This window comes from Mytilus trossulus, chromosome 6, assembly GCF_036588685.1.
Source record: "Mytilus trossulus isolate FHL-02 chromosome 6, PNRI_Mtr1.1.1.hap1, whole genome shotgun sequence".
Lineage (NCBI taxonomy): Eukaryota > Metazoa > Mollusca > Bivalvia > Mytilida > Mytilidae > Mytilus > Mytilus trossulus.
Window position 1 is genome coordinate 88,051,089 of NC_086378.1, and position 21,319 is coordinate 88,072,407.

The 21,319-nt window shown below is 32.4% G+C and overlaps 1 protein-coding gene across 1 annotated transcript; it reads right to left on the minus strand.

Annotated features, from left to right (window-relative positions):
* Positions 1-865: 865 nt before the first annotated feature.
* Positions 866-9,004, minus strand: LOC134722142 (NEDD4-binding protein 1-like). Its single transcript, XM_063585703.1, has 6 exons — positions 8,661-9,004; positions 6,005-7,488; positions 4,498-4,734; positions 3,479-3,586; positions 2,397-2,522; positions 866-2,000 (listed from the first exon to the last, which is right to left on the minus strand). The coding sequence occupies exons 1-6, from the start codon at positions 8,865-8,867 to the stop codon at positions 1,487-1,489; spliced, it is 2,676 nt and encodes an 891-aa protein (XP_063441773.1). The 5' UTR covers positions 8,868-9,004; the 3' UTR covers positions 866-1,486.
* Between the last annotated feature and the right edge of the window lie 12,315 nt (positions 9,005-21,319).

Genomic DNA, 21,319 nt, shown 5'->3' on the forward strand with positions numbered 1-21,319 from the left:
AAATGTGATTTAAAATTCATGTTTCATTTAACAAAACTGTAAACTTCAATTTTATGCATGAAGTACAAATCCAAATCATTCAGTTATAAAATATTTTGTTCATTGAAGATATTTTCACATTGAAAAAATATTTATTTGTTCCATTTTTTCTAGATTTTAATCAAAATAAACATAATCATACCTGCCAACTATTTGCAGGGGATTTCCCATGGAGGCTCCAAAAATGGAAATTTTGAAAGAGCAAATTTGTCCACAATTTCAAACAAAACAATTAATTTTACAATGACTGTAGGCTTTTAAAAGTATGAAGAAGCCAAAAAACAACATTAATAACATATATTTGAAGACCCCCATGAAGATTTAATGGGACTGTGGGTGCCATTTAGCACGCAAAATCCCCATGGGCATTTTGAAAACTTGGCAGGTATGCATAATGACTGTTTAAATAGAATGGTAACGTTATTTGTCTTTGTATGGTGAATATGAGTTATACAATGTGAAAAATTAATCTAATGACAAAATAACGGTACACATAATTCATTTAGATATTGTCCTCTATGTATTTCTTACTTAGCTTTTGTCCAATAACAGAGTACCTGAAAACTAGTAATCCTAAGGTTTTGATCAAAGGACAAACACAACTTTGATATTTTGTATAAGTAATGATAGCGAGAACCACCAATTTTCTAGATTTTTCAAGAACTCTTCCATAGAGCAGTAGTTTGTGTATTGTCATGAATATTAAATAATGCCATAATACATACAGTCACAAAAAGTTAGGAATATGACAGCACTGAACTTTGAATTGGCAGACCAGAAAGTGATCTGTATACAAAATTGAATAATAAAGAAAAACAAATACTAAAAAAACACAACCTACTTGACAGCTGAACTTATATAAGAGCTGTTCCAAAATTGATTTTGAGAGAGGATGGGAGGCAGAGAAAGTTAACTAATGTATTGCAGGTGGTTGCATTTTCCTTAAAGTTTTGTTAGAATTACTAAAGTATTCATAGTGAAATGAAAATTGTATATATTATCTGTGACTGTGGTAAACAAATAAATGCCTCCTATGCCCCAGTGTGTTTGATTTGGGAACAGCCTTACCTGAATGTAACTTATAGGCCAAATAAGCTTAAAAAGTAAGTTCTTGTAGACCCCAGCCAGAAAAATATCAAGAATTTCAATTATTTTTTGGAAAGACAGGGAATAGCATACATTTTTCTTTTTAAGTAAAATTTTAATGAAACTTTCACTATCTTTATCAAAGAATGTTGAAATGATCTATCAGTCATTTCATATTATTCCTCTCATATATATGGCAGAATATATGCATAAAAAATCATTTTGAAAATTTTAAAAATCACTTTTAAGACAGTAAGCATGAAAAGTTATTCTTTAATTCTATATGGTCTTATCACAGATTTCATTGATATATGAAAAAAATGGAATATATATAAAAGTAAAGAATCCTGAATTAGAGTGATCATTTAGCCAATGCATTTATCACATAATTTGACAGTCTTGTTAAATCCGTTTCTGATGGATGGTTATCAATCACTTCCAAAATTTTCGGTTCTGACTCTGGAAAAATATCCTTTAAATCCTTTAGAACTTCTTGAGTTTTCTCTTTGGTCCTTAGAGGCCTTGATTGTTTTTGATTGCACACACCCTTCTTTTTCTTGGGGGATTGATTAGGAAATTTGTTTTGAACTGGCATGGTTTGTCCTACTCCTTGGAATCTTGAATTGTTTTGATACGGTCCTTGATTCCTTGTTTGAAATTGGTTTTGAACTTGTCCCTGATTATTCCAAGGAAAAGTTTTATTCTGTCCTTGAGGTTGTCCCTGATACTGATTTGGTTGCTGCCAGTTTGTGTTAGGTAGGGGTCCTAACAATGATGGTTGCATGCCCATTAATGGGGGAGGATATTGTTGTAATGGAGGGGGTGGTTGATTCCACATATTCTGATGACCCGTTGCCCCTTTAGGTGATAAATGTCTGAAATAATTAAAAAAATAAACAGTTAAAACAAATTACATGAACACACCAGAACATACAAATCGGCAGCAAAAAATTATACAAAAATCCTGAACAAGATAGAACATGACAGTTTTAAAAATTGTAACATATGAAAAGAAAATTTATTTTAATAAATTCTTACATATTTTATATGAACTGTCATCAGATCCAAAAATCGCTCTAAACTACTGGTTTCCAGTACTTTAAAGACTATACACATTGTTCTTATTCAAATGTTTTTTATTGACAACAAACTTCTGATTCTGTTGATTTTTTTATGCCTCAACTAAAGGCATTATGTTTTTCAGTATTTGCCTCTGTTGGTCCCTCTGTTTGGCTGCCAGTCATATATGTATACCAATACTGTATATTTACCTTTTTCTTAATGGAGATGGTTGTCTGGATGGTTTTGACAAGAATAAATCTAATTTGGGTCCATGCTGACCAAGAGGATCATCTGGTATCATTAATATATCACCAACAAAATTATACTGGAGTAATCTGAAATAGACAAACAATACTAGGCTCAAGTAATCTGAAATAGACACTTAATGAATATTAAACTGTAAAATAGTAAATTGATGAATTAAACTTAATGTGTGTATAATTTTACAATGTGGCTCCAACATGATCAAATTCAACCATGACCTTGTGCAGTTTGGCAAGGTGATCTTGCAATCTGACATCTGACCTGTGACTTTTTAAAATATTTAAAACCTTTATAGTAAATTTTTCAGATATTGGCCAAAAATTGAGCTGGTGGACGAAGGCATTTTTAAATTAACATTGCAACCTAAGGGATACCCTTCAGGAGCCCTAACAATACAGCAGATAGGATTTGCCAAATTTTCCTGACAGATTTTTAAAGAGGTTACATGTTTCCCTTTGATTACATGTAGTTGTCCAAATCAGAACTAAGGTGTTTGTACCCCCAACTTTTAATAAAATATGTTAGGTGTATTTCTATTTGTATTCATCTGATAAGTTTTTTTCAACTTCTTTTTATAGTTCTTTCTTATTTTGTCCTGTTACAATCTACACTACTGTCCCAGATTAGGGGAGGTCTGGGATCCCGCTAACATATTTACCCCTTACCCCTTGCTGTATGTATGTGCCTGTCCCAAGCCAGGAGTCTGTAATTCAGTGGTTGTCGCTGTCATTTGTTGCTGTATTATATTTTTCTTTTCCTTCATTTTTTTTTTACATAGATTAGGCTGTTTATTTTTTTCTTGTCATTTTTGGGCCTTTTATAGCTAACTATGCAGTATGGGCTTTACGGTGACATCCGTTGTAAAAGTCTGTAGTGACATATAGCTGTTAATTTCAGTGTCATTTTGACTTTTGTGAAGAGTCATCTCATTTTTGGCAATCATACCAAATGTTATATCTATATTTGTCAAATTTCTTTTTAAGTGCAACAATAACATAATATCATAATTTTGTTGCAATAAACTAACCTTTCTTCAATGATTTTTTTCCAACTATATTTTTCACCCATTAAATCTCTGTACTGATCGTTAGATACAATGATTCCTTCTACTGTTTCCGCCAACTCTACCACGTATCTACAAACATAATAAAACAATTTATGTATGAAGTATGTCTATTGTTTGAAGCATTGATTCACAGTGTAAACAATCTATCAAGATTTACATCAACTTCAGCCTAATATTGTTTTATCTATTTTAGATTACTCCAGTATAATTTTGTTGGTGAAATATTGATGATACCAGATGATCCTCTTGGTCAATATGGACCTACATTAGATTTATTCTTGTCAAAACCATCCAGACAACCATCTCCATAACTGCTTTATGTTCTGAGGCAACTTCGGGACGAGAACATGTTAATTTCAAATGAATATGAACTCTTTTTAATACATTTTTGTTGACCTAGTTTACAATGTATTCTAATATGACATATTTCTTTTCCTTTGGTATCAAAGCCAGTTGAGTAGCTGCTGTTAGGCACTATAGGCACGTGCCTACACATTATTTCAAAAAAAAAAAGTCGAAAAAATTGAAACGCAATTTTTTTTCATTTTAACCTTTTTTTACTTTTTACGGCATTATTCATCAATTTTTAGATTCCTTCCTCATCCCTTTTGAAATGCAAGCGAAGTCATCACAACTCTTTAATCATCATATCAAACGACACTGTATATAAATATCTAGTATGTCCTGATTATTGTTGTTGATTGAAAAAGTTTGAAAGAATAATATGTGCAGACAGGAACTAAGTTAACCATACTTTAACTATAGAGATCGAGTCAGACATTTACCGGTAATTGAATTCAGTTCAGATTTCGCTCTTAGTCTCATCAGCAAATATGAACCTCCATACCCTGACATTGCTAAATTATCTGATATGGATGACTTAATAAAACAACCAGATGCTCCGCAGGGTGCAGCTTTATATGACCACAGAGGTTGAAACCCTGAACAGTTGGGGCAAGTGTATGGAATGATAATCATACCTATCATCGTAAGAACTGATCAGCTTATTATCCAATCTTCTGGCCGGAGTAAACTCCAGAAGACCCCTCTCATTTAGTTCTACAAGTATATCCTGGTCAGATATTGGGTTCTGATGTCTAGGTCTATATCGCCTCCATGCAGGAACAAAACATGTTACCTTTGTATGACCACGTTTAAGGAAGTAATCAACACATAACTGTATTCCTTTGCAGGAAAATATTTTTCCTCGTCCATGACTGAAAAGAAAAAAGAAAATATATAATTATCACAGTTTAAAATTTTGTGTTTCTGTTTTATAAAACATATATTTAAGGTATAGTCTAACAATCAGCTAACCCTATTGGAGTCCTGCAAGTGAAGGCAGGAACTAAAAACTATATATGTAAAAAAAAATAGATGCTGGAAGTGGTACTGCAAGGATAAATTCTCAACAAGCAACATGTACACGTTTAAGAAATTTTAGAAACAAAATGATTCTTCTCCCTAATATCAATAGATATAAGAAGATGTGGTACATATGTGTATGAGTGTAAATGAGGCAACTCTCCATCCAAGTCACATCTTATTAAAGTAAACCAAAGCCATTAAAATAGGCAAGTATTAAATGTAAACTGTTCTTAAAAAATTTGATACAGGAGACAATTTTGTCTCCCTTTGTAAACATTTGTAAAAGAGAGGGAAATCAACTTTAATATCAATGAATCGGATTAAATTGAATTTAATTGAATAATTTCCTTAAGTAAAGATGCTGGTAAAAACACTGTCACGATGATAATTTATTATCCCCTGTATAAAGATTGTATATCTTACCCTTTACTTCAAACCATAAAGTGGGTCTCATTGGGGTCTAAGTGTGACGTGGGATTGCTGATTTTTTTGTAAGCGTAACATGTGAAAGTCAAATTATTGTGGCGTGAAAACAGGAAATGAGGTCTTGCAGGACCTGGGAAATGACAAAAAAATGAGAATTGCTTACGTACATAGTGTAAGGGGGATACGGGAATCAGGCAAAACAGTAAGCGGGATCCGGAATCGGAACCCCCCAATGAGACCCCCCATAAAGATAGATATTTCATAAACTTTTATCTTAGATACTTGTTAATGTTGTAGGAAATGCATAATAGAATACTTTCAAAACTATTTTTACGTTTAACTTAAGCAAAGTTTAATCAGAATTCAGCCCTAACTGTCAATTCAGAATGGAGACATTATTAGTGACACAGTGTGTAATTGTCCTAATACGAGAATTTATCGGGTCAATAAAATTCATATCAAAAAAAAATATTATTAGGTCAATGGTAGAAGGGAGATAATCCCAATTGACGTAATAAATAAGGGAGACAATTCATATTGACGTAATAAAAAATTGCACTGAAATTTATTAGGACAATATCAGCCAATCAAATTGCGAGAAATTACTCTAAATCAGGATAAAGAGCCTTATCTACTGGTTAAAACATTTATTTTGTTGCAGCTAATTCTAATATACATATATAAAACACTTACTGCATAGCCACATTACTACCGTCTATAACAATATAGCGTAATTCTCTTGGACCAGATGGTGGCTCCTGACGTTGAGGAGGGTTAACAGGAAAATGATTCCTAGCATAATTATCTGCTGGACCAAGAGGCTGCCTTTGCGTTGGAAAATAATTATTTACTTGACGAGGAGAAGAAGGTTGAGGACCTATAGGCTGCCTCTGTTTTTGAGGATAATTATTTACTTGACGAGGAGAAGAAGTTTGGATGTAAACAGGTAGAGATGGCTCTTCAACATCCATGATCATACAGTCTTCCTCAGAACTACTCTCATAAGGTTCTAATACACTTGTTTCATCCTCATCATTTTTTTTGTCTTTTTCTATAGAAACAATGTTATTATTTTGACCAACTTTCTTGTTTTTCTTCCGATTTTTTTTCTTTCTGCGACTACCCTCTCCCCTAGGTGAGTTTTGTTTAGAAGGACTTTCAAATTGGGTTTTTAGAATTTTTTGACGCTCTTCATTTAACTTTTTAAGTTCATCAACAGACATTTCTCCATCTTCTTCAGCTCTCATGTGTTTCATAAGAGTCTTCTTGTATTCTTTAGGCAAACTTCTACGACCTTGATCTCCTTCTGGTACTTGAGGGGGTGGTGGAAAGGCTGAAGACTTATTTGGAGTCCCGTCTGAGATTTCCATTGGTGTTTCTTCATCATTTTTTGGCTTTTTATTGTCTTTTAATTGTTTCAGTATGTCAAGGAATTCACTTGGAGCTGTTTTATCATCAACATACAATAAACCTTCGTCTAATATTTCTTCAGAATATCCCGCTGATGTTCCAAAATTTCTTAAAAATTTAACTTCTTCAGTGTCAATTGATTTAGAAGATGGTTTTCTTGGTGATATAACTGTATCTGTCAGCTGTTCTGATATTGTATCCACAGGTTGTATATTATCACTATCTGTAACATCTCTTAGGTCATCATCACCATAGATATGAATCGGATGAAGAGAAGTGGCACCAGCTGACTTTTGTTTCCCACTATGGTCAAACAGTTCATTTTCATCAACATTATCACTTAATTCATTGTTTAAAGTTTTTAAAATAGCCATTTTTACTTCTGCAGAAGTATTATGGTAATCGTCAAATTTACATGAACCATCACTTGCATTAGACAAAGCTCTGAGAAATGTACTGTCTAATCTTTTCTCCCAATCAGATGGAGGACCAGCAATGGCACCTTTGTTGGTATCATTTTCAGAATCAATAACCCCATCTGTTTCTATATTTGACTGGCCAATTATATTTTCTAAGGAAGATATTGCAAGTGTGACTGCTAAATCAGTTCCTTTAATCTGTATTTTGTTTAAATCACCAAGTTCAATACAAGCGTTGGTTTGCTTTTCAATTTCTTCTAAATTATCTTCATGTAAAAATTCTCTAGATTTATCATTAAAAGGCAGTTCGTATAATTCACATGGTTGACACATTGCAATGATGTATTCCTGTAATAAAAAATTTTACAAATTAATTCTGGTATTAATTCAAATTTCAAGAATTATGTATAAAACCTGAGTCCTTTAAGATCGGGCATTTAGTATTGGACCTTTTTTTCAGCCCTCTTTTTGTTCTGTATATGGACTTTAATAAATAAAATCTCTGGCAACGTTCCAGATTCACTTGATAAGTTTTAAATCATAGACCTGTTATAGAGTATTTACAATTGTTATAGGTTTCAGCGAAAAAATAAGGGTGCCCCCCCTATCCATAAATTAACATAACTAGAAACCAATAAAATGTGTTTCAAACTTTTACAGAATGTTCTACAGTAACCTCTAACTTCCTTGCACATCATATGTATGTCAATTTGTTGGAACCATAAAATAACTCCTTCAACTATTTTTTTTTAGCTGATAATAAAAAGAAACAAGTGAGCTATGATTGCAAATAACATTTAAAAAAATAAAAATATAGAATTTTATTGTATGCAAAAGTGTTATAATAAATGTATCCCAATAACGTAATCCTGTGTTTGCTTATTTACCAAGTTACCAACAGGATTATCATCATTTGATCATTGGTCTCAACTAATTTTTTTATACAAGTACTTGTAATCATGGTAATGGATTAACTCCTGGAACATTTAAATGCATAACATTTTTGTGACTTATGAAAAATGAAATACATGTAAATTTATAATTTAACTTTTTCAATCCATGTGATGTCAGGTTAAAAAATAAATATACAATTTATGTATTAAAACTTGAAAAGAATCTGAGAGGTGAAAGATAACAAAGGGAAATAATAAAATGTCATTTTGAAGAGAAATTTTATAAAAAAAAGTTTGTCATTAATAGTTCAAGATTGACTCTTAACACTAGAAGTGTTTTAATTGAAATAAAGTTAAGTACGAAGTAAATTAATTTTTTATATGAATATGTTGGAAGAAAATCTTTCTTATAAATTTTTTCATAGGAATATGATAGAAGACATTTTACAAAAATAATCAGTGAAGCACTGAATGTTTACTCAATACTTGGCACTTATTTGGGTTGAATCATAACCCTGTTAGTACAATAGTAGCCAGAGGCAGATATCTAGCAGTCTACAGATTAGTCCCATGTGCCATGTAAAAATATGTATGCTGTTGGTACGAAACAAACGTATACAATCGTACCCTGGCATTCATTCTATCTCTCACGTCGCCTTCTACTCGTATCCAACGTTTGCTACTAGCGTCAAGTTTTGCTTCTTCTTTCAACTTAATTCTAACTTCGTGCATCCTTTCAATTTTTGATTTCGCGCGAGTGATCTGTGATACTTGTTCCGTGTCCACTATAAACTCTTCAAACAATCCTCTAGATCCACTTGCCATCTTTCTCATGTGATCAAATGGAAGAATTATGTCAAATAATATATTATTATACCATGACTCAATAATAGGAAATAGAAACTTTTTAGGAAAATTGCACAGATAATTTTAGAAAAATAAATATAGCGCTCTTTTCACATCGATTCATAATTACGTCACAGTATCAATTATAAACCAGGTTACTTCAAAACGTTCAGTTGACTACACATTTAAAAGATTAATTTTGACGGATTAAACACGATTTTCCGGGAAATAAGGGGATTTGTCGAAACAAAAGTTTGCTTTACGGAAAATTGAACTGAAAAACATAAATAAATAAATTGTTTGCACCATGAATTAAAAAAAATATATACAATGTTTTTGAATAGCTGACGAAACAAATAAATTGTTGTGGATAGCAAAACGTGTAAAAAAGGTAGGTTGTGCCTATATGACATAAGTTAAAGATCAAGTTGGAGTTTGCCGAGAGAAGCTTAATTCAAAATTGTGTAAGTATATATCACTGGTAAAAAAAAAAGATGTGCACAAATGTATCAGTCCTGTCTGAACTGGGTAGATATCCTCTTTATATAAATTTGCTAACGCATATGTTCATGTATTGGCATCGACTAGAGACTGATTATCTGATTTATTGCTTTATGCTGAGTTAAAAAATAGAGTAAAGCTCAAACTAGCTCCAATAATTCATGGCTCCCTTACACAGGCACTTGTTTCTGTCAATGTGGGGTTTACTTTCCATACCAGTACATAAAAAACACTGTACAGGTATGGATAGTAAATCCCACATTGTCAACAAGTGCCTGTGTATGGCAAGCCGTTCTCGTCAAAACTATGTTTAAACCATTTTTCGAGAAATTTACACACTGAGAATTACAAAAAAACACACTGAGATTTAAAAACTTCAAAACACACACTGAGAATCAGTTAAAAATTACACACTGAGATTTCATAAAGACGCACTGAGATTACAAAAATGAAAAACACACACTGAGAATTGAAAATTACACACTGAGAATTGAAAATTACACACTGAGAATTGAAAATAACACACTGAGATTTCAAAAAGACACACTGAGAATAAATAAACTGAAAAACACACACTGAGAATTATTAATTACACACTGAGATTTCAAAAATACACACTGAGATTTTCGGGATATTATGTTGTTCTCGTAGTTCTCGGGAAATCGTGGTACCCGTCTGGGGCATCGGACTAGTGGCTAACCCTGTAGACTGAATTCATTTGTTAACAAAATACAGACTCAGCAATCACTGTTTAAAAATAAAAACAGTTTTCAAACATGAACGAATTCTCAATGTATGTGGTAAATATGAAATATTACCTCGACATGAGAGGATATGAAAATATTGTAATTCAAATTCTATTGAAACTGAACTTTCTTCTGGAATGCCCCCCTTACAATAACCTCAGAACAGATATAACTGAATGTATTATATAAAAAATACCCCTGCTTAGTTAATTTATACAGACATGATCTTTTTGCATGGAGCATGAGTAATGAAGATAGCAGTTTTATCTATTTTATGTGTATACCGGCCTCGATAAAGACCTGCAACGTAGAAAATCAGAAAATTAGTTAATTAATTAATTAAATACTCTAAAAACTAGCAAAATTATCTCCCCTTGACCACTGACCCTTTCCTCGTGCATTTGAACTATTATTTATGTTTCACTCTGTAATGTTTATTTCATGCTCTTAATGTTATGCTCTTAATGGACCCTTTAATTTGGAAAATGAAAATATCGTATTGTAAATATTATATTATGGTTGCCGAATGCGATATTCACTTTTTCGTGTTTTCGCGTTTTAATTGGCGTTTTCTCCTTTCACAACGGGAAATCGGGAAATTGTGAAATCGAGAAAGCGAAATCAAGAAATTGAGAAATTAGGAAATCAGAAAATCAAGAAATCGAGAAATCCGTTGATTGGGGAATCGAGAAAACGAGAAAGCGAAAACGCGAAATCGAGAAATTCATTTCGCGTTTTTGAGTCAAGTTTCGCTTTCGATTTTGCTTTCTCGCTTTCTTGCTTTCTCGATTTATCAATTTCCCTATTTCTTGATTTCCCTATTTCTCTATTTCCCAATTTCCCGATTTCTCAATTTTTCGATTTTGCTTTCTCGCTTTCTTGCTTTCCCGATTTCACGTTTGAACAGGGGAAGGAGAAAACACGAAAACGCGCAAAGGCGAATTGGCCGCATTCGGCCACCAAAGTATCCTTACAGTGCTCTGGTGTGCTAAATAATACTTGAGACGACACTGACTAATCACTATTTTAGATCAGAGACACATGATATATATATATATATATATATATATATAGTGTACAAGTTATCATTTAGTAAAAATTATGATTTATTTACGGTGGCTGCCAGATGCGGTCATTTTCGCGTTTTCTATTTCTCCCCTTTTCGGTTTTCCTATTTCGCGTTGGAAAAGTGAAACGTGAAAACACAAAAAAGGGAAATGGACGCATCCGGCCACCAATTTGCCAAGAAATTGCCTCCGTTGAAATTCTGCAAATATCCAATAGAGCAAATTACATGGATGATTAATATTAACCATTTGGTATATGGCCATGTTCTAAGCGACACGTACATAAAGGTCATAAATCAATTTGTTGAATGAAATTAAATCTGTATCTACTATTAGAGGTGCCGTATATATTGGAGGTCCACCGGAATTTTTAGCTAGGATTACTGCATGGCATGGTATTTTGACTTTGTACACATTATAATTCAAATTGTGCAAAAAGTGCTATTACAAATTACAATGTGTACATCATTTGACTAAACTGCACTTATAACTTGTATAATAGTGATAAAAAAATGTTGCTACACACTATAGAAACTTTTGAATGTAATTTTTAGTCATACGTATTGATTCACTTATATTGCCTTAAGGTTATAAATTTTCTTCATCTTCATCATCGCCTAAGGAACTTTCGCCAAATCTTGAAACCCAGTATGATTTGGAGAAAGTGTTCAAAGAGGTTTCAGAGAAACAGTAAAATTGAGATTGATGGCACAGATGAAAATACAGATGCTGAATCGGTAGAATCATGCAGATAGAGAACCTTACAATTATGTGACTGGTAGTGAAACTGGATCAACTAGTACAACTATTGAAGTTGTATCAGAGGAAGTCGAAACCCCAATCATTCGTGCAAGAAAACGCGCATTGTCTGCGGCCAACAAACCCAAACGGCTGTCCTTACAAGAGATACACAACAGAAACTGAGTGAGTTATCTGTTTGAGACAATGTAAAATTGTTATCATCCCAATACCACAGTATGACCGGGCACCGACCGACCCGAGAAATGTATACTACATATATATAGGTGTACGTATATACAAGAAGTACGTTGTTGTGGAAGTAGGAAAATTTTACAATCGTGTAGGAACAATTTAAAAGCCTATCACGAAATTCATCAGGATACAAATTATATTCAATTAGTGACTCCTTCTTTCTCAAGAAAGATTTGTTATAAAGCAACTAGCTTAATATAATACGTATAGGCATATAGATTTTGACAAAGCATTCGACAAAGTGCCACACAAACCGGCTTATTTTACAAATTAAAACCCTATGGCATCTTAGACCAGGCAACAAACAATTTTTATCTAACAAAACTCAGACAGCCCTTCTTGAAACACAACATCTGGAAAAAAATCAAGTTACATCAGGCGTTCCTCGGGACACTGTACTAAGACCAATACCCTTTCTTATTTATATCAACGACTTAAATTACAACCTTAAACACAGCCAAATAAGACAATCTCTTTGCAGACAATAGCGTTATCTACCGCCCTATCACCTGCTTAAACGATTGTCCCAAGCTCCAAGAAGACATAGAAGCAGCTATAAAATGGGAGAAAGACTGGCTCATGACATTCCTCCCTGACAAATGTAACATCTATATAGACGGTTTCAACAAAGATTTACATTTTTATTATAACATGCATGGCCATATCCTAGAACAAGTACAATCAGCAAAGTTTCTAGGCATTAAATCTCTCCAAATCTTAAATGGAGCAAAGCAATCTATCATTTGTCAGACGAAATCTAAAAATTAGTAAAGAAAAGATTACATCAATCAAAAGTAACATCAAAACTATAGAATATTCCTGCACAGTTTGGGATCCACACACTTCAGAAAAGATATACAGACTGGAAGTTGGAACAAGTGCAAAGAAGAGCTGCACGATATACTTGCAAAATATTTCACAACACCAACAGTGTATCTGAAATGCTTCAAAATATGAACTGGTAAAACCCTACAAGAAGCAGGCTAAAAACCAGACTTCAGTTGTTCCACAAAGTTATATAACAATGGTTAACTTATCAATCATTTAAATAAACTTATTTTAAAAGGTATCCCATTCAACATTTTAATTTAATCTTTGAATATTGTTTTTATTGGTCTTTTTATTGATTTTCTATCAGTATTAAACCATACTTAATATTGCATATGTACTACAATCTATATTTTGGCATTGCACCGCCTGCACGCTTTTCTTTAACTGTTAATGACGGCTTTACACTAAATCCATTGGATGTTGGATGTGAACTGATTGTTAATTTAGTCTAAGATACATATATTTTTGTGAATTGTTATTGGCTCTGGATGACTAGATGTCATTAAATGCAATTACTTAGGTCTGTACCAAATGTGTTTTTGTTTTGTGATTGTTTGTTACGGGGACCAGGTATAAAGATATATACCCTGACCCGTTCTGTCTGTAATTTTGCTTTGATGTTTTTCTTTTTCTCGATCTGACGAGTTAAGCTTTTTCAACAGATTTCTTTAGTTTGTTCTTATCTTGTGTTGCTACACTTCTCTCCGAGGTTAGGGGAGGTTCACTGCGAACACAAACATGTTTAACGTCTGTGTCATTTTGGTCTTTTGTGGATAGTTGTCTCATTGGCAATCATACCACATCTTCTTTTTTATATTAACCCCACCACATTTTGATGTGACTAGGCCCAACGTTCAGTGATTCTTGTTTAATCATATCTTTCGTATTTGTTGCTAGTATATAAATTAGACCGTAAGCTTTCTCAATTGAATTACTTCACATTTTCTAAAGGGGCCTTTTATAGGCGACTATACGTTATGGGTTTTTCTCATTTCTGAAGGTCGGCATACGGTTGGTTGTCTATACTTGATCACATTGACTTCATCCGAACTCAGTTTTGTAGATAGTTGTTCAGTCAGTTGGAAATCTTACCACATATCGTTGTTTTCAGCATGTTCAATAGAATACTTGTTATGATTAGGTGTGCTTTATGTTTTATGTATACAAGCGGAAACAGTTTAGTATCATAGTGTTCTGTTTTAATCATTGATCATACAAAAAAATGGGTAACTATCAAAATCAAAACAAGGACTTATTTGAGTGAGTAATTTGTAAAAAAAACCACTATGTCATGTGTAAAAATGAGGCGAAAGATATCAGGGGGGGGGGGGCATTCAAACGAAAAAGTCGAAATAAACTGACAACGCCATGGTAGTCCAGGGGCGGATACAGCCATTTTAAAAAGGGGGGAGTCCTAACCCAGGACAAAAGGGGGTCCGATTACATGTCCCCATTCAAATGCATTGATCGTCAAAAAGGGGGGGGGGGTCCAACCCCCGGAACAACCCCCTCTAGATCCGCGCCTGAAATCCCATATCATTGGTTGTTTTGTACTTGAAATCAGCTACCGTCTAAAAAAATCTATCGTGAACGCAATATTTTTTAGTCATTTCTTTTCATTTAGAATATTAGTAAATAAACAAAATAAAATCTAATTGATTGCATTTTATGGATTGTACACTTGCATCGAGACTTGCATTGACCGTCATTGATCTTAAATTAAACCCATGTTTTGTTTGTTTGTGAACCGAAGTTTGAAAGTAAGCGAAAGGGCATTGTTCTGTACGCCTAAAAGAACAAAAATAAAATCATTACAAAAATAAAGACCTTGTTAATTTATGTCAAGGACTGCCGGATTGTTAAGAAAACAGGTACATAAACTCTTAACATGATAAGTAAAATTATTTGTCAAAACATATATAAGCTTGTGACTAAACTACTTGCTATTCAACCTTGATCAATTACCTGTTAATGAAAGCTTCGACTTTCATAATTGTCCATACATTTACAGAAATATATATATGTATTGAGGAAAACATGTCAATATGGCAGAATGCACAATTATAATATCTTGTTATTGAATCTGTCTTGAATTAATGGAAAACATTCTGTGTGTCCATGAACATAAAAGCTGGGTCAATACAAATGTTGACATCTGTGACGAGATCTGTGCCAAAAACTATAATGAATAAACGTGCAAGATATTTCTTCTGTCATGCAAAGTTCTGGTCACTCCTATATATCTTTATTCTCATAAACCAAAATCCATGGTACAGAGATATTATAAACATTTATAATATAACATAAAGTCAGAATTAATACAAATGTATGATCTACAACTGGAAAAATATTTCCAGCTACATGTAATATAAAAAAACACATTATGCATGTATACAATATTATATAAAAAAATACATTTAACAATGTTTCCCCTAAGAGTCCAGCTGTTTATTAATCAGTTTGATAAATTTGCACAAATGATTCAACATACTGATGTTTCTAGTATTCATCAAATCATGAAATTTCAATACGTTTGGTCTATTTAGATAATATGGTTTCAAAAATTTTTCTCTATCATGATTAAATTTCGAACAATTAAAAATATAGTGGAATTCATCCCCAATATCTCCTGAATTACAAAGTTTACAATTTCGATTTTCTCTAGGTATATTTTTCCACCTTCCAGTTTCAATAGGAAGTTTATGACTGAGTATCCTGAATCTACAAAAAGTAATAATATTTTTATCATCTAGTATCTTAAAATAGTTTTCTCTTTCAGCATTATCTTTGAATAGACGATAATTAATAGCTTTTGGCGATTCTAATAAGATAGAGTGCCAATTTTGTTTGAATTGGTCTACAACACAAACTTTAACCTTATTATATAACCATGTATTACTAACAAAGTACTGTGAATTCCAAACATGTGACAGTCCACAACTATCTAGAATAGATTTTATATTATTAAGCCATGGAATACTCATCCCATACTTTTTATATGCATATTTATACAAAATAACAGGAAGTTTTTCTTGCTTTCCACACATAAGTTTCGACCAGTAATTTAAAATCCGCAACTTGATATCAATTTCCAAAGGATATCTTCCCAGTTCTCCATAAATCATGAAATCTGGCGTTGACTTCTTTACATTTAACAAAATTTTACAGAATTTAAGGTGGACCCTTTCAATAACAGAAATGTTGCCGACTCCCCAAACTTCACTTCCATACAATAAAATAGGCTTAACAATTTTATCGAAAAGATCGAGTTGGCATTCTATAGATAAATTATGTTTTCGACCTTTGCGGATAACATCGTACATAGCGTGTGTGGCTTTTTCTGCTTGTGCCTTTTTTGCCTTAGAAAAACTTCCTGTTCTAGAAAAAATAACACCAAGGTACGTAAACTCATTTACAATTTCTAAAACAGTATCATTATATTTAAATTCTATATTTGATAATGGTCTACCTTTTGAAAAAACTACAATTTTACTTTTATTTACATTAACCTTCAATTTCCAAAGTTCACAATAGTTATACAAAGAGTCAAGCTGCTTTTGTAAGTCATTTTTTGACTCTGCCAAAAGAGCTGTGTCATCTGCATACAGAATCAGAAACAATTTTAAATAGTAGTCTAGCTCATTTTCAATATCATCGGATACTGTTTTTAACCCTTCTACATCTTGTTCTTTTAAAAAATGTTCAAGATCATTAATATACAGTGAAAATAATAAAGGTGAGAGGCTTTCGCCTTGACGTACACCGACATTACACGGAAAATACTCTGAAAATACACTACCATCAAAAATTCTTGATTTAATGTTACTATACATATTTACAATGGTATCATACATTTTTCCACTGATAAAATTCTCCAGAAGTTTTTGCCATAAACCAGATCGCCAAACTGTGTCAAAGGCTTTAGCAAAGTCTATAAAAGCACAAAAAAGTTTTTTTTTTCGCATCTTCAATAGTTCAAAAAGAATATGTAGGACAAAAATACTATCTATGGTTGAATAGCCTTTTCTAAATCCTGATTGATTTTCATTTAACAATAAGTAATTTTCCAAAAAAGTGGATAGTCTTGAATTCAAAACTGAAGTAAATAGCTTTCCCATGCAGCTTAGAATTGTGATAGGTCTATAATTTTCTGGGTTTTTTGTATCACCTTTATTTTTATAAAAAGGAATAATGTTACCAACTAACCATGCTTCTGGAATTTTACCAGAATCGAAAACAATATTAAAAAATTGAACATATATAGGCATAAAAATATGACATGTGCTTTTAATATATTCGTTAATAATTTTGTCATCTCCACAAGCCTTTCCATTTTTTAAATCTTTAATACAACTAAATATTTCTTTTTCTGTTATGATACTATTAAGAGTTTCATTGAACTGGTTTGGTACTTGCCAAACAGGGACATCGTCGACTGAATCCGACGAATTCAAGTCTTTAAAGAAATCAAAGAGAACATCGATGGAAATATTTGGACTACGTTTTTCTCTTTTTTCATTTAAAATTTTCCAGAACTCCTTAGAGTTACTGTTTTTTAAATTTTGCATCTTTTTTCTAAAAATCTTTCTATACTCTTGTATAGAACAATCCATCTGCTTTTTATACTTTCTCTCTGCATCTTTCATTTGAACATGATTATCTGATGTTTTGTTGTTTTTATATCGTCGTTTTGCAATTCGTGAGCACTTTCTTTGCTCCCAGCATTTTTTGTCAAACCATGGTTTGCTTTCCTTTGTGCTCTTTTTAACCTTCGTGTTATAAGTAATGGTACCTAGTACCTTTTCTGCTGATTCCAAAAGTATATCATTTATATGTTCGGACAATTTATTTACAGAATTTTGCGACATAACACTTGAATGCAAAAACATTAATTCATTTTCTAATTCTGTAATCTTATTTCCATCAATGTTCTCAATGAAATCTTGTTTTTTTTCATTATCCCACTTTTTTAACTTTATATTTTCACTACCACTTGTTACATCATTGTTTTCAGCTTCAGTTACAGCATTTTGCTCAATTTTAAATTTTAACAAAAGTGTCAATGGACAATGTACATCTGAGTAAAGAGACGAAAACGTATCTACATGCATATTTACAACATGATTTAATAATTCAAATGAGCAAATAAAATAGTCAACAACACTAGAACTTCTACATGTAAATATTCCCTCTTTATCACCATTCACTCTACCATTCAAAATGAACAAATTGTTATTTTTACAAATATCAAGTAAAGCGTTCCCATAAGTGTTTTTCGATATATCTTTACTTTTTCTAAAACTTAACATATTTAACTCTTGTAAAGCATTTGAGTAATCATAGCATAAATCTGAATCACTAACTATATCATGTTTGCTATTTACAATATTTGAAAAATCAATATCAGAAGCAGTTCTGCTATTAAAATCTCCGACAAGCATAATGTATTTATAGTTAACAGAAAGTTTCAACAACTCTTGCTCTAGTTCGTTTAATGAATCGGTTATTTTGTACAGCGAATTTTCAGGAGGGATGTACACGTTCCCAATCACCAAGTCTTCATCAGTCTGTAGGAAATTTGCAGATATCTTAGCCCATAGCACTAGGCTACTCTTAGTCTCAATGATATGAATATATTTAGACATTTCATTTTTATACCCAAAAGCTATGCCACCTGATTTTACTCTGGAGTGTGACTTTCGATTTTTAAATTTAAAAGTATATTCTGGTATGTTAATATTATCAAAATTATCAGTTTTTGTTTCAGTCAAACATATAATATCATGGTCACTTATCAATTTGATAAATTCAGGATACTGCGATTTTCTCACTACACCGCAACAGTTTAGGTTTAACATTTTAATGTCTTTCAGTAAAGCATCGGTAACAACTGACTCTCTATGGGGTTGCTAATAGTGTTTTGGCGTCGTTGTACGTTTGCGTTTTTGTACAGGGTTTTTATCTGGAGTATGCGACATTTTTGTGTGAGTCTGTGTGTTCGTAGCTATATCGTCTTCAACATTGCGTTCTTCATTATATATTACCCCATCGACATACAAGATGTCCCTCACTAACTTGACCTGGCAACCTTCAGCTCGTTTTTTCTTCATGATCGGGTAAAGACTCTTTCTAGCCTGCTCAATTTCGTCCGGGAATTGTTGGTTGACTCCGAACGATTTACCTTTCAGGCGGTAGGTGTTAGATAGTACCCTTGCAAGATCTTTAAAGAAGATAAATCTGGCTACGATTGGTCGCGGGCGGCCTCTTTTTCCTGCGCGAGCTCCACTGCCGAAGCGGTGAACATTTCCCAGTTCTATCCAATCTGAAATATGCAATTCTTTGCGTATAAAGTCTTTCACTACCTGTTCTGTATTTTCGTGCTCCGTCTCTTGTATTCCTGTGAATACCAAGTTATTTTTCATCGATCTGCATTGCAAATCGATTACTTTGTTGCGAAGTTCTTCATGTTCCTCTTGCGCATCACTTAAAGCTGATTTAATTTCTGATCTCAATTCGGTTGTTCGGTCGTCTAAGTCGTTAGCTACTCTACTAACAGAAGATCTTATTTGTTTTACATCTTTTACATTGTTGTCATGTTTTACTTTAAAGTCGTCCATAAAATCACTTATACTCTGTAAATTAGTATTCACTTCTTTATTGTTAACATGTAAATTCTTTAATTGTTTATCTAGATTTCCATGTTGTGTTCTAATTTGTGATATTTCGGACTCACTTTTTTCGCATCTTACATTTATTTTTTGAACTTTTGATTCAACTTCGTTAACTTTTGTTTTTAACTCGCTAAAATTTTTAGCTAAGGTATTTAATGTTCTGTTCATTTGGGTGACTTGTGTCATTCCCGTTTCAATAGAAGTAAGTCTGCCATTCATGTTTATTAGCAGTTGATAGACGTTTTGTAATGTAATGTCCTGGCTAGGATCTCCGTAAAGAACATCCCTACTTTCGGTTAATACTGTAGATGTCTCCGTTTGGCTTGACTCCATATTTTAACCCACTCGTATAGAGCCTCAATATATAAATCGTAGTTTTAATTACTGTTCACTTGGAATACAATACACCCCAGGGTACAGGTGATAAACAAATAAATAAATATGTCTCTCGGGATTCTACTTATTGTTGATACTGGATTTCAAAAATAAATAAATCAGCAAAAGAACCAGCGTCTTTACCATATTAATAACGGGCGAAAGGTCCCAACATACCAATCAAACACTTGAAAGTTCTAATTTCCAAAATTATCCATTTCATAATCAAATAAGATGACTTATCTTAGGAGCGAAAAAATCAACACCTCCATTCATACATTCGTAGTCTCCTTGGGGGCTTGTAAATGAGCACTTGATGTTAACAAAAAACTCCTCTGAAAACGTTGGGCCCGCAAAATGAATGACCATACGGGTATTAAATACAATGTTTTTGGTTCATTTCCCTCCCTGGCCGAAATAACGAATAAAAGGTAAAATCTAAGACTACGATGTTAGATAGAGATAAAATATACAAAAACAAATCAAGATCTCCTTATCTTTTTATCTCTTTTTGAAGGAATACGCTAGTAGCCTTATATATCAATACAGAACCTTATAAATGATTTGCAACATCAATATATACAACCACTATATAAAATCCAAAAAGACTGAAGCCATCAACATATATGATTATTAACTTTTTGATGCCAGTTATATTAAAGTAGTTTATGAAGACCATAAGAATTCTCAAAATGAACATCAGTATTTAAAATAACACCATCCGACAAGGGAAACTACAGCATACAAATCATCAGTCACTTCCATTCAGTGGGATATATGCACTGCACTGTTTGGGATCCTCTAAGTCTCCAACTGCACACTGGCACTTAATTGTCTCTGAAAAAAGACCTACATAATGTATATAATTTAAGATCATTTAATATATATGTAACACAATCTAATAAGGTACCTCTAATAAGTCGTTTATTTGAGAAATCTCTATGGCAAGCCAAAGTGGACAAAAAGAGCTATTTTCTAATATTAAAAAATCATTTTCTAATATTAAAAAATGATTTTCTAATATTAAAAAATGATTTTCTAATATTAAAAAATCATTTTCTAATATTAGAAAATCATTTTCTAATATAAGAAAATCATTTTCTAATATTAGAAAATCATTTTCTAATATTAGAAAATCATTTTTTAATATTAGAAAATCATTTTCTAATATTAAAAAATAAGGTACTTTTTAATATTAGAAAATGATTTTTTAATATTAAAAAATCATTTCTTAATATTAGAAAATCCTTTTCTAA

Excerpts from the sequence above, each read along its gene's own strand:
- LOC134722142 (XM_063585703.1), bottom strand. The coding sequence starts at position 8,867 with ATGAGAAAGATGGCAAGTGGATCTAGAGGATTGTTTGAAGAGTTTATA. Across the intron at positions 3,587-4,497 it reads ATCAGTTCTTACGATGATAG|ATACGTGGTAGAGTTGGCGG; the intron begins GTATGATTATCA and ends TTATGTTTGTAG. Across the intron at positions 2,523-3,478 it reads AAAAAAATCATTGAAGAAAG|ATTACTCCAGTATAATTTTG; the intron begins GTTAGTTTATTG and ends TGTCTATTTCAG.